Source organism: Vigna radiata, chromosome 6 (genome assembly GCF_000741045.1).
Source record: "Vigna radiata var. radiata cultivar VC1973A chromosome 6, Vradiata_ver6, whole genome shotgun sequence".
NCBI lineage: Eukaryota > Viridiplantae > Streptophyta > Magnoliopsida > Fabales > Fabaceae > Vigna > Vigna radiata.
Window position 1 is genome coordinate 6,109,839 of NC_028356.1, and position 12,750 is coordinate 6,122,588.

At 34.0% G+C, this 12,750-nt stretch overlaps 2 protein-coding genes and 1 non-coding gene across 4 annotated transcripts; all 3 read left to right on the top strand.

The window, feature by feature from the left end:
- Positions 1 to 779: 779 nt before the first annotated feature.
- Positions 780 to 7,144, top strand: LOC106765205 (folylpolyglutamate synthase). Of its 2 annotated transcripts, none has more exons than XM_014649738.2 (16): positions 780 to 1,061; positions 1,169 to 1,314; positions 1,385 to 1,450; positions 1,674 to 1,783; positions 2,109 to 2,169; positions 2,902 to 2,985; positions 3,096 to 3,152; positions 3,294 to 3,354; positions 3,531 to 3,577; positions 3,698 to 3,775; positions 4,377 to 4,541; positions 4,621 to 4,917; positions 5,751 to 5,829; positions 6,067 to 6,219; positions 6,415 to 6,566; positions 6,786 to 7,144. In XM_014649738.2, the coding sequence occupies exons 1-16, from the start codon at positions 1,049 to 1,051 to the stop codon at positions 6,843 to 6,845; spliced, it is 1,629 nt and encodes a 542-aa protein (XP_014505224.1). In that variant the 5' UTR covers positions 780 to 1,048; the 3' UTR covers positions 6,846 to 7,144. The 2 variants fall into 2 exon arrangements, with proteins under 2 accessions (XP_014505224.1, XP_014505225.1); XM_014649739.2 differs by having other exon boundaries at positions 1,172 to 1,314.
- Positions 7,145 to 7,569: 425 nt separating this feature from the next.
- On the top strand, positions 7,570 to 7,643 carry TRNAV-CAC. Its single transcript has one exon. It is a non-coding gene; the product is annotated as a tRNA-Val (tRNA).
- A 328-nt stretch (positions 7,644 to 7,971) lies between these two features.
- On the top strand, positions 7,972 to 11,967 carry LOC106763919 (protein YIPF1 homolog). The gene is made up of 6 exons (XM_014648098.2): positions 7,972 to 8,260; positions 8,739 to 8,778; positions 8,878 to 8,961; positions 10,094 to 10,259; positions 10,549 to 10,822; positions 11,329 to 11,967. Exons 1-6 carry the CDS (start codon positions 8,204 to 8,206, stop codon positions 11,518 to 11,520), a joined length of 813 nt encoding a protein of 270 aa, XP_014503584.1. The 5' UTR covers positions 7,972 to 8,203; the 3' UTR covers positions 11,521 to 11,967.
- Positions 11,968 to 12,750: the final 783 nt, after the last annotated feature.

The window sequence follows — 12,750 nt, forward strand, 5'->3', positions numbered from 1 at the left end:
ACAACAATTTTTATTTTTTTATACATACTTTCTATATATTTAGAATTATATATTCCAAAATCATAAAAATAAAATAACTATAACTTAGTCAATCCTTCAACTTTTATTATAGTTAATTTAAACTACAGTGATACATTATTATTTTTTCAAAATTTCTAGAACAATAGTCAATTCATATTTAATATACGTCAATGGTTAGGAAATATAAAAGTTTAGAATGCGAAAATAACCATAATATATATTTTGTCAAAAAAATATTATCTAAATATCATTATCCTATATATTTTTCACTTTCATAACACCTTAATAACATTTTATAGTTCTTTAATGTATTATTAATTACCAGTACATAAAAAGATTAAGTTTATAGAAAATAAATATTAAATATAGTGATTTTGATTGAAAGATAACCGCTTTTGTTGTATTTTGTTCAAGTAAAAATAAGTACGAAAATTACTTATAAAGTAATTATTATAAAAATCAAGGATATTCATATTATTATGTAAAAGAATTGTAATCATATAAATATAATATATTTAAATTAATTTCATAATTTTTAAGAACAGTTCAATATTAAAAATTCAAAGAATTAAGTTGTCTTAATCTTTATTCCTTTCAGAGTTAAAAAAAAAAAATCTTACGTTCTCTAATAAAAAAAAAGATGCAAAATTATAAATAAATCCAATAGTTTTAGTGTTGGGAGGAACAAAATCGTGTTGTAAGAAAATCAAAAATATAAATATCAATGCAACTTCAACTGCAACTGCGATGATACACTCTGCCACAGGGTACTAGCAAAAGTGTACGTAGCTGGGAAGAAACTATTCTTCTTCTGTAGCGTAGCGCATGTACTTCTCTTTTCAATTGGCCAAAACAAAATAAATAAATGGAATTAATCTGAAGACGTTTACCACAAACGACAAATTCTTCAATCTTTTTTCGGTCCTTCAAATCTCAACCTCACCTTCCACTTTTCACCATCCTCCTATCTCCCTTCCATTCAGACAAACACTTCCTGTTTCATTCACAACTCAAAACCTTAATCGCCATGTCTGACCAAGGTATTCACCATTCCTTTTTTTCTTCTGGGGTGCTTAAACCCATGTTAAAGTTTTGATTTTTATGGTGATTATTTATTTTCTGTTGCGGGGTCTTCTCTTGTTTGCAGAAGTCGGTAAAGGGTCTCCAAAATCTTCTTCTTTGAGTCCCTATGAAGAAGCTATGGAGGCTTTGTCGTCTTTGATCACTAGACGCACTCGGGCTGATGCTAGCAATGTGGGGGATCAGTTTGACCTGTTGTTTGATTACCTGAAGGTAAAATGTTTGTGAATTGGGTCATTTTTTATGAGATATTGATAATGGTGTGCATTGTCTAATTCTGTAGATGCTAGATTTGGAGGACCCAATTGCGAATATGAAGGTTATCCATGTGGCTGGGACCAAAGGGAAGGTACTCTCACTTCACTGTGGTTGCTTGGAAATGAGGCCATAGTAGGAAGTTGAATTTTTTTAGTGATTGCTATGTGGCTGGTCACTGGTGTTTTGTGGCTCAATATAGTTAGAGATAACTGATAATTCTGGCCTTGGATTTCTTATTCTATGTTTTTTTTCACGGTTAGTAACTCTATTATTTTGATGATGGAAATTGTTTTTATTGAACTGGGGTTTTATAGGGATCTACATGCACCTTCACAGAATCTATATTACGTAACTGTGGTTTTCGTACTGGACTCTTTACATCTCCTCATCTCATTGATATCAGAGAAAGATTCCGTTTGGATGGGTGAGTGATTCATATTCATATGTTGATCTTTTTGTGTTCTCCGTTACCATCTACTTGTGTCTTTTTTCATTTTGTGTTAATTTGGTATTTTGATTGGGGATTTGAATTGTTTGTCATTATGTGTCTATCATCTGTTTTTTATAGGGTGAATCCTAATTTAGCGAATGAATTCTGGTTATTTTTTGAATTGATTTGTTTTCCTACGAAATTATTCTTTAGTATTAGTACTTTTGTTAATTTCCATTACACATGCAGATCTAGGATAGGAGAATGTATTGTATTATGCCTTTACTTGCAACATAATTGCAGTTCTTTAACTCTGCAGAAAGGAAATCTGTGAAGAGAAATTTTTAGCATATTTCTGGTGGTGTTATGACAGACTGAAGGTATGCTTTTGTGCATAAATATTTCATTGACATTTATACTGTCAGAGCTTTTTGATTGGGTGGAAAAGCAGGTCATCCTTTTCTCAATTTATTTTGAGCCTGAGCCAAATGGCCTTGCTAATATTTTTATTGGGTTACACTATTACTAGTTATTTATTCCAACTTAGCTCTACATTTCTTTAAAAGAGTCCACCAATTACTCTTAGAGCAACCAAAAGAATATTTTCTTCTAACTTAGTCTGAAGTTTTGAAGCTATTCCATGGCTCCCTTTGAAGTTATTGCATTGTTTCAGAAGAAAATAGTAAAGGAAGAGCAACTAACCGGTCCTGCTGGCACCCTTGATAAGAGTGTGTGAACTGGTACAACATACGGAAGAAAGGGGTCTTAAGTGTAATGTAACTTGTGAAAAAAGAACAAGAGGTTGTATGTTTTAAACTCACGGTGGTTAGTGTCAATTTGAAAATCATGTGACAAAATAAAAATTGGAAAAATAAGAAGAAAAGCAACACAGTTTTACTTAATAATATGGTGAGTCTATTAGCATCACTTTCTGTTCCGCAAACCAATGCATATTTGTACCATGACAATAACAATTGTGGTGTAGTATAGCAGTAATACCGTAGTTAAGTTTATATTATCAAAATGTTCATGTTCCGGCCGCTTTTACAATTTAATTTGATGTGCTTGCTCATAGTAATAATGTAATTGGTTCATGATTTGGTGGTGTGCAGGAAAAAACTGATGAAAACATTCCAATGCCCACTTATTTCCGTTTTCTTGCCTTACTTGGCTTCAAGATATTTGCAGCAGAGCAGGTTTGTTTTCCATGCTTTAAATTTCTAAGAAAAATCTTCCAGTTTATATTCTATTTTTTTCTTTATGTTATCTTAAATGAATAAGAGCTTCTTTCTGAACTTTTATGTAGGTTGATGTTGCTATATTGGAGGTTGGATTAGGTGGCAAGTATGATGCCACAAATGTGGTATGTTTAAAATTTCATTGGAAACATGTTTGTCTAACATTACAAGACTACAAGAGTAATGAGCATTGAAACCTTGGATATGTATGTTTTCTATGAAGTTGTATCTAGGAACAAGCTCATGCAGATGTGTTGATATTTCAGGTTCGTGCCCCTGTTGTGTGTGGAATAACTTCTCTAGGGTATGACCACATGGAGATTCTTGGTTAGTTTTCTATTTTTGAATTCTAGGTAATGACTAGTTTAATGCATGGCTATTGTGTATGAAAATATATGTTTAGAAATTTGTATATTATACAAATGTTTCAGAATGTTGTTGAACATAATGTTTGTATCCCACTGCTTTGTTCAGTGAGTTTAGTTTGATCATTTTATTATTAGGGAATACTCTGGGAGAAATTGCTGGTGAGAAGGCGGGTATCTTCAAGGTGTTTATTAGAATCTAATGTTATCTTCTTTTGAAGAATAAAAATTGTTTTTGGTGCTTATTTGCAATGTTCACTTTCTTGCTGATAGATTCATTTCTTTATTTGTTTGTTTGGTTTCAGAATGGGATTCCAGCTTTTACAGTGCCTCAACCTGACGAAGCAATGCATGTACTTGAAGAGAAGGCTTCTCAACTAAATGTATGTTCTTTCATGAAGTTGTTTTGCTTTATAAAATAAGTTTGAATGACTCAACATAAAAAGGTGGTGTAACTTGTTGGCGATCTCACATCAACAAAAAATATTATCAAGTTATAGTATATAAGTGGGTATGAATTTCCCCTTACAGGTTAATTTTATAAGGCTACATTAGGCTTTAAAATTAACTCTCTAAGATAATTAAATGAATATAATATCAGCATGTCAATATCAAGTAAAATGGTACAATTTTACAGTGTGTTTAGGATTAAAAGTTCAAATTTACTATATATGTGATGACTGAGTAAAACTTAACATACTTTGTTTGGATCTTATTTATTTTGTCAGAGGGTGTTATATAACTAAAACTTAATTATGAGAGTTGTCTTATCTTGGAAAGAGAAAGAAATGCCCTCGATGTGATTCAGCGTGTCTTGTCATTCTCATAGTGCATTTTATCAACTTGTGTCTTCATGTGTGGTGTACTTCAAAGTCAGGGTAGACATAACATTAAGTCCAAGTAGCTTTTGTAGATGCATTCATTGAAAATGGGAAGTCTTTGGTCCTTGCTTTCAATCAGCTAAGTAAATCTTTCCAATGTCAGGTATCTCTTCAAGTGGTTACTCCATTAGATGCCCAATTGCTAAATGGTTTAAGACTTGGACTTGAAGGTGAGCACCAATATGTAAATGCTGCTCTTGCTATTTCACTGTGCTTTACGTGGCTGAAAAGGACTGGGCATGTTGGAGATATCTATTTGGAACAGACTGTAAGTTTTAAAAAGTATATTTTTTTTTATCTTTTTCTTTTATACCTTATTGCTGAAGTGATTCTGTACCTGCATGAAGGACAAGTTGCCAGAGCAGTTCATAAAAGGTTTAACTAGTGCAAGTTTGCAAGGAAGGGCACAGATTGTTCCTGACCAACACCTGAAGGGTGAAAGATCAAATAGACTTGTTTTCTTTTTAGATGGGGCTCACAGTCCTGAAAGCATGGAAGTGTGTGCAAGGTGGTTTTCTCTGGCCATTAAAGAGTACAACCCAGACCAAACCTTGTTTCATCAGCAACTGGATAATTCTAAATTCTCACATGAAGTAGTGAAGACGCACAATGGAGAAAGAGTATCCCAGGGAAAATCCACTCCGGTAGAGTATAAATTTAAAAACTAGATTTGTTATAATTTAAGCACATACAAGCTGAAGTTGGGTATGTCACTGTAAAATGAAGTTATGCAATGTCTGTCATGTTGAGCAGGTTCCATCCACAGATATTTCAACCTAGACTAACTATTGTTGAGTAATATCTAATGCACTTAGTTAGAAAATCACCATTTAGAGAGCCTGTCATGTGTTTATCCTTACTTTCGAAAGGCATATGGATTACTCTTAACCTTAGAAATACAGATTATAAACTTCTCCAAACTTCCTATACCTCATGTTTTTGAGGTCTATATAACTTGACATAGGCAATGATCTTCTTAGTAAGCTTATCTCATTCTACTGTTTGGATATCAGTTTAGAGCATTAAAATCACCCATGGAATGTTACCATGTTACGTATCTGAACAATTTACTCATGCAAAAAGAGTTCTGGTTGTAGCTTTGTTATCCTTGTTTGTTGAGAATTTAGTTTGCACACTGTTCTTGGCTGATATTTGGCTAACACATGTGGGAGGTGAGAGATGATGACCAATAAACTAGGTTGCATTATCAGAAGAAATTAGATGCAAATAACGTGTGTCAACTGTCATGATTTGACGTGAAACACCCTGTTTTTATGTTTTTGTTTAAAATCAACTGATTCATTTGTCCTTTTTCTCGAATGAACCTGATGTATTTCATACCAGGATGATGATCATATGCCATCAGATGTCTTTTAAGTTTCTTGTTTTCACTTGAATTAGAATCTCATGATAGACAAGAGTGAAAATGCCACTATTTCTTTTTCAATTGGAATTGAAGTCATTGAATTACTTGCAGATATTGCTGTTCAATTGTTTGACTGTTAGGGATCCGCAGTTGCTTCTTCCTCACTTAATGAAAACGTGTGCTGATAACGGTAAATAGTTTTCTTGATTATGCTATAACATACTCACCAAATAATGAAAATAGTTAAAATATATTTAATTAAAGCTTAATATTTGAGATTTTAGCAGCTTTCTTCTCTATTAATTCTGTAATTAATTATGTTTAGTATGAGGAAAAAGTAATGTAAACATTTTCCCAATGAAGTTTTATCTCTGAAGAAAGTTATTTGGTCCATGGAAACTAAGAAACAACTGAATTGAAATTGTAGGTGTCTACTTCAAGAAGGCGCTTTTTGTACCAAGTTTGTCTGTGTTTAATAAAGTTGGACCCCAGGCTTTTACTCTCTCTGATCCCAAAGTTGATCTGTCATGGCAGTTCAATCTTCAAAGAGTGTGGGAAAATCTCATGCAAAGCAGCAAAGGTAGTGATGATTCAGGATTGCTTTCTAGGTTATGGAATATACTTTTGTTGACTCAGGAATTCGTATGTGGAACTAGAATAATCTCCTTTCCCACATCCCTTCCCTTTTTTCCTTCACGACTTGTTCCTATTAAGTTTGAGGCCTTAGAATATTTTATGGCTTGAACAATCTGTTTGAGATTACTTGGCTTTGCAGGTAAAAACACCGACATTGTTTCTGAAGAACTAAAAGATGACATGGAAACGAGTGCCAGTAACTGTGAACACAGCGCAGTGTTTCCGTCACTGCCATTGGCAATCAAATGGCTTAGGGACAGAGTGCAACAGAATCAGTCACTTCGTTTACAGGTGTCATAGATTACACTCCAGTACACAGTTGGGAAATTTAATCAATGTTGAATCAAATTTCTTGGAAATCATCAATTTGGTTAATCCCACTTCTAATTCATGAGAACCATCAAAATTAGAGATTTTCAATGAATTTCAGTCAATAATATCTGCAAAATTATACATCTTTTTTCATCTGTACAGAATTCTGACTGCAAATTTATGTGGCTGATGCATCAGGTCCTTGTAACTGGCTCTTTACATCTTGTTGGGGATGTGTTGAACTTAGTCAAGAAGTGATTTTCATTGGGAGAATTTGAAGTTTCCTTCAAGATGGGGTTTCCATTCTAAAGCTGGATGAGTTTTCTCTGGCATTGACACAGTTCATTGTTGAGCTGGTTGTGCACTTCGATTCTGAAAATTCAATAGTGTGTGCGTGTCATCAACCCAACCCAACGCCATTGGACATTCACTTGATAAATCTACTGCGTTGGTTAATTTTCTCGTATTGATCTTTGCTTCCAAAGAATGTACACTCTTACCCTATGAAGAGCTAATTTATTTTGGATTACCGAAGAAAGTCATCACAATTTAACTTACAGTAGGAAGGCGTTTTAATGTGATTATTTCAATTGTAAATTAACAAATACAAAATCATAATTAACGTAACAATATATAATATTTGTAAAATTCGACAACAAATATTATAATGTCGAAACCACGTGTTCAATTTATATCTATTGCACCATAGCGTATCTTACCGTATTGCGGCGTCTGAGCCACAGCTGATATATAATAGTATTGAACGCATCCAACGGCAGAGGAGGCTGGTTTCACTGGAAGTGCGTGCTCGCGCCCACACTCAATTTTCTCATCCGCTCGTGACGTGCCCTCCACGTGTCACCCAACACACGCGTCACTCCTCCCACTCTACTCACAAACACTGCCATCCCTCTTGCCTAAGTTCATTATAAAATTAAATTAATAATAATATTAATAATGAATTATAATTTAGCATCAACTTGTCTGGGTGGTGTAGTTGGTTATCACGCTAGTCTCACACACTAGAGGTCCCCGGTTCGAACCCGGGCTCAGACATTTTTCGAAATAACTTTTTAAATAATATTCAAAAATAAAATTACTAAAGAAAAGAGTAAAAAAGAACAATTTTACCTAGTCACCCTCACAGTGGATAGTCATTTTTTTTTTTAAAAAAAGTCTTAATAATTTAATCCATAAACCCACATGCGTCACGTGCGCTTCGTTAAAAAGCTGAACCAAAAGTAGCGGAGCCCATAGATCGGGCCCATTCTTGAAGCCCAATTACGCGAGCGTAGTTGGAAAAAGCCGGAGAAAGTGAAAATAACAATTATTATTATTATTAATTATTAAATTTAAAAAAGGTGCTAGGTACGTGCTTGGCTGACCCGGCGAATTGAAGTTGAGGGTGGGGTCCAATCCTGTGTATGAAAGAGCACGCTATTTTGTTTAGAGTCCTCCCTCTGCAACACGTTCCTTCCAAACGACGATAGGAAAAACAACTTTCGTTCTGCTATCTAGGGCTCTATTCCGATTCCCAGTCCGAACCCCCTCAATGCTTCTCTGAACTAATTAGGTCGTCTTCACTTGCGCTTTTTCTCTGCATTGTATCGATTTCCATGGAGGAGTCTTCCTACACCGGTCTTCCCACTAGCCACTTGCTCGGTTCAGTTCCTGTAAGCGAGAGCATCTTTTCTTTTTTCTTTTCTAATTTGCGCTCTTTGCTTGTCATATCGCTTTACTTCACTCTCTGCATGCTCGATCGTCTTCAACTGTTTTCATATTTTTTTAGGAATTAAGTTAATTGTGTGGGAATTTAGCGGAAGGAGTGGGATGAAGTGAAATTATGAATGACAAGTGTAATTGGTTGATTCCACGATTATAAAATAGCTAGAGCTGTAGTGTAAGGTCATTTCTAAATTAAGTAAGAGAACTGCGGCGCCTCCGTTTAATGTGTTTGTGATTTTAAGATATTGGCATTAATTGATTTTGTTAACTCATAATTTTGATTTTTATGGTTCATGTTGAAGCGATGGAAAAGTTACTTAGTTGAGGAGCATGCGTGATCTAGTTACTTTATAATCATTCTGTTATTCCTGTGTGATTCTTTGTGATAGTAAAGTAACAGGTTCTGTTAATCTGTTTGGTACTCAGGCTGTCATTACTGAAGAAAATAATACCACGAAACATGTGGGTATGGATTTATGCATCAAGCTTCCGTTTCTTGTATTTCCTACTTTTAAAGTTTAAGTGCTTCTAGTTGCTTATGAACACATATATATGATGCATGTAGCCACTGATGCGAGTATGCAAATATTCCCTCCAAACAATGGAGTAGACCGAGGAACTGGATATCAAACGGTTGGCGGCCGAACTGGTATGTTCTCTAATTTTTGTGACTTGGAGAGTTCAGAGATTTGTTTCTTTATCTGATTTTTCTCTCTTCCTTTTCTCTTCTTTTAAATGATTTAACAATATATTGGTAGTCTATGGCTGTTTCCTGGTGACATTAGTACATGACAGTGAGACACTAATCGGTATACTGTATTGTCAATTCATGACTAATGGAGGGGATCAGGAGTTTTCTATTTTTTTTAGCTGTAAGCATCTTACAGCTGAACAATTTAACTGGAACTTTCAAGCAGTCCCTCCCTGTTGCCTAGTCTCATGATTTTGTCTACTGATTTGTGTTATATCTTCTAAATTAGTTGTCATTAGTGAATTTCACCCATTCCTAACTATTGAAATTGTAGGAAACACCAAATATAATCCCATATCTTTAATCAACTATCGTTTGGGGAAGAGTTAGCATATTCTTCAATTTCTTTAATGTGTTACTGTTTTAATATTATGCATGCTTAAAAGTTGTTTTCAATACTCTCAAGTATTGTTGTTTAATCTCTGTTCCTTTTACCTTTGTTCTTTCCAGGCTATGAAGCCAATGTGAACTGCTTAAATATGTCCTAGAATTAAGTTCAAAATAAATAGTTATTTTATTTTATTTTATTTCCATTCTTGACCTAATTATCTATTTAGTTTAGCTATATTTTGACCCCTTTTGCCTTGTGCTACTTGATGAGAAAGCTATTATGCATTGCTGTCACTTAGATAATAAAATTTATTTTTCTCTTTATACCTGCATAACAGGGTTCAAATGGTAAGAAAAACAATCCCTAATTAGACTTACAAAGAATTTATAGTAGAATAAAGTAAAACAAAGTTTAAAAGTTACGCAATTTCATTAAATTGCCCACCCAGTTATGATCATTAAAGACAGTCAACACTAATAATTGCATATCTTATGTGTCATAGTTCCGGACATTATGTCAATTTTTTTTTTCTGGATTTTATATTATGTACAAATTTTAGTGTAACCATTGACCAAGGTTCACACCCATATTGATTCAATAATCAGATTTGCGAATAGTGCTCATTTATTTTCATTTTTCATGGTCACTTGCTGATATCAAAATGGTGTTCACTATTCTCTTGGTTCTTCATCTATACAGAAGCTTTTGAACAACAGCCAGCAAACAACTGGAGAGGAGTCTTTAGCATCTCATCGTATTCACAGTATTTTGATGTAGACACGGATGTTGTCGTAATCAGATTAATAAGTTCTCTTAATCCAGTTGCGGGAGACTTCTTCAGCAAGATAGATGCTAACCCTGATTTGTGCGTTATTCTTTTACCTTTTATACTTTCAATTATCAAAATAGAGAAACTCGTTTTGATTACATAGTGAATATATGGGAGTTGAGGGAAATTTTAATTTAATTAAACTGTTACCATAACATTTTTTTTCTTCACACCCCTCTCTTTTTTTTTTAGCTTTTCTATATATATTTTAGTTAAAAGGGGACATTTGCTAGTCATGACTAGATTTTCAGCACCCTTCCCTAAAAATCGTAAATGGTGCATTTAATGGATATCGGATGCTAAGGTTGTGATTCTTTTGTGATAGATATGGGCTTATATGGATCTCAACAACACTGGTGTTTGTGCTTGCCGCACTTGGAAATCTGGCTACGTTCCTTATGCAAAAACATGCTGATAACAGTACGTCGTGGAGCTTTGATGTCAGCTATATGAACGTGGCTGCATGCTCAATCTACGGTTATGCAATTGTGGTCCCGTTGGCATACTACTTCTTCCTTCAGTATATGGGTTCAAATGCCAGCCTTATAAGATTTTGGTGCATGTGGGGTTATTCTCTCACCATTTTCATCATGTCTTCGGTAAGTTTCTGCTTTCTCCAACGTGGTAAATTTCATTCTGAAGGTTTTTATATTAAAAATAATATTGCACAATTATTTATACCACACATGTTTAGCCCTGAAGGCGAAATTTGAAATGGACAGCGCCTCAACAAGTGAGGCGCTCTTCCTTTAAGGCTCGAAGGGCCTTGGGCTCAGACTCTAATCCCTCCTCACCATGTAAATAGCACGTTGACCAAAAATAAAACCATGCAAAAAATACCATTAAATCTCAGGTGGTAATGACGTTGTAGTGAATGGATTGTGGCGTAGAACTAATTTTTTTCCGATTCTGTGCTGCGTTCTTATAATATATCCCAATGTCCAGATTGGATTCGTGACTTCTTTTCACGTATATTTGTATTTAAGTTGTGACTGAATTTTATAATCTGTGATAAGAGATTACATCACTAGTTCACTAATCATACTTTAACTTTGTGGAGACTTTCACATTTCGATCTAATTCATATTTCTTTGGATACTTTCAGTTCCTGTTGTTAATTCCTGTTGAGTTTCTTCGGTGGGTTATAATACTCCTTACGGGTGTTGCCTCAGCAAGCTTTGTTGCTTTAAACCTGAGGTCTTACATAGAAGGCAATGAGCTTTCGGTGGCGATTATTGCAGCATTTTTCTTGCAAATAGCTTTGGCAATCTTCATCAAGGTTTGGTTCTTTCCGTAGCTAAAATGCTCTGCAGCAGTGAAGAATAAGCCCCAAACACTGTCATTATGAACTCACTGCATTGCCTAACTTTGTTCAAGACGAGAGTGGAATTGTCTGAAGCAGAATTGTTTTGCGTATTTTCGATTTACTAGAATGGAATGGTAAAGAATTGCAGAGGAATTAGTGCGAATTTCAGTATCAGCCCGGTCAGAGTTTCTGTATCATTTTGGCTTAATGTGGAAGACTCAATACCCAGGAAGGGGATAATGAATGATCATGATTTGTAGTATCTGTGTATCTTTGAGCTTTTTGCATGTTTCTGTAAATATACAGAATCAAGTAAATCCTTTTTTAATTGATTTTTTAAGCAACTGTTTTACGTGGAGCCTAGGCAATTTCTTGTATGGTGAATCAAAATTTTGTCATGCTATCATCCTTTGGAAAGTGACATTGTATCTCGGATCACCCTTGCTTCTTATTTTTAGTTCAATAACAACTTGGTAGAGTGCACAAGGCGAGCTTAAGCATGGTATGCATGCTGAGTTTTTAGTATCATCTAATTATAATTAAAATAATTAGAGGAGTTTAGCAGCTAATTGTAGTTTTGTTGCAAAAAAAAAGGTTTAATCAATTAAATTAAAAGCTTTTAAGTACCAACAAGTCGATGGAAATTAGTTGGAATGACAGATTTTATTGAAGGTTTTTTTATTAATAATATTTAATGTTATTGGAATATAAATTTTAGAGGTGAAATACGTTCTTGATTTCTTCAAAATATTGATAATTTACTTATTCTTCATCTTATATGTTTTTTGTGCCTGCAAAACTACAATGTTGAATGACATACGTATCAATATGGGTAGTTTACTTTAATTTTTTCTTTCATGAGCTTAGATCATAAATTATATGATGAAAAATATTGATTAAATTCTTCATATGTAAAAGCGTGTGTGTTTTATAACCTTGTTTAGTTTTATCAATATCTTTCATTCTCTAAACTTTTAGCTATCTAATCTGGATTAACTGTAAACATAAAACAAAATTACATATTTTTTTTTTTTCAAAAGAGTGATCGGTTGACAATAAAATAAACTAACCAAATGGCGTAATATTCAAACTTCAAACTATGAAACAGTGGGGTAATCAATGGATGTTGTAATGAAAAAAGTTACAAATAAATAGGGCAAAAGGTTGGAAGGTTTAATTAGATTTACCAATAGAAATATAAGCCTCTTTTCTTTATACTGT

Excerpts from the sequence above, each read along its gene's own strand:
- LOC106765205 (XM_014649738.2), top strand. Across the intron at positions 3,153-3,293 it reads AGTATGATGCCACAAATGTG|GTTCGTGCCCCTGTTGTGTG; the intron begins GTATGTTTAAAA and ends TTGATATTTCAG. Across the intron at positions 4,918-5,750 it reads CCCAGGGAAAATCCACTCCG|ATATTGCTGTTCAATTGTTT; the intron begins GTAGAGTATAAA and ends AATTACTTGCAG.
- LOC106763919 (XM_014648098.2), top strand. The coding sequence starts at position 8,204 with ATGGAGGAGTCTTCCTACACCGGTCTTCCCACTAGCCACTTGCTCGGT. Across the intron at positions 8,261-8,738 it reads ACTTGCTCGGTTCAGTTCCT|GCTGTCATTACTGAAGAAAA; the intron begins GTAAGCGAGAGC and ends TTTGGTACTCAG. Across the intron at positions 10,260-10,548 it reads ATAGATGCTAACCCTGATTT|ATATGGGCTTATATGGATCT; the intron begins GTGCGTTATTCT and ends CTTTTGTGATAG.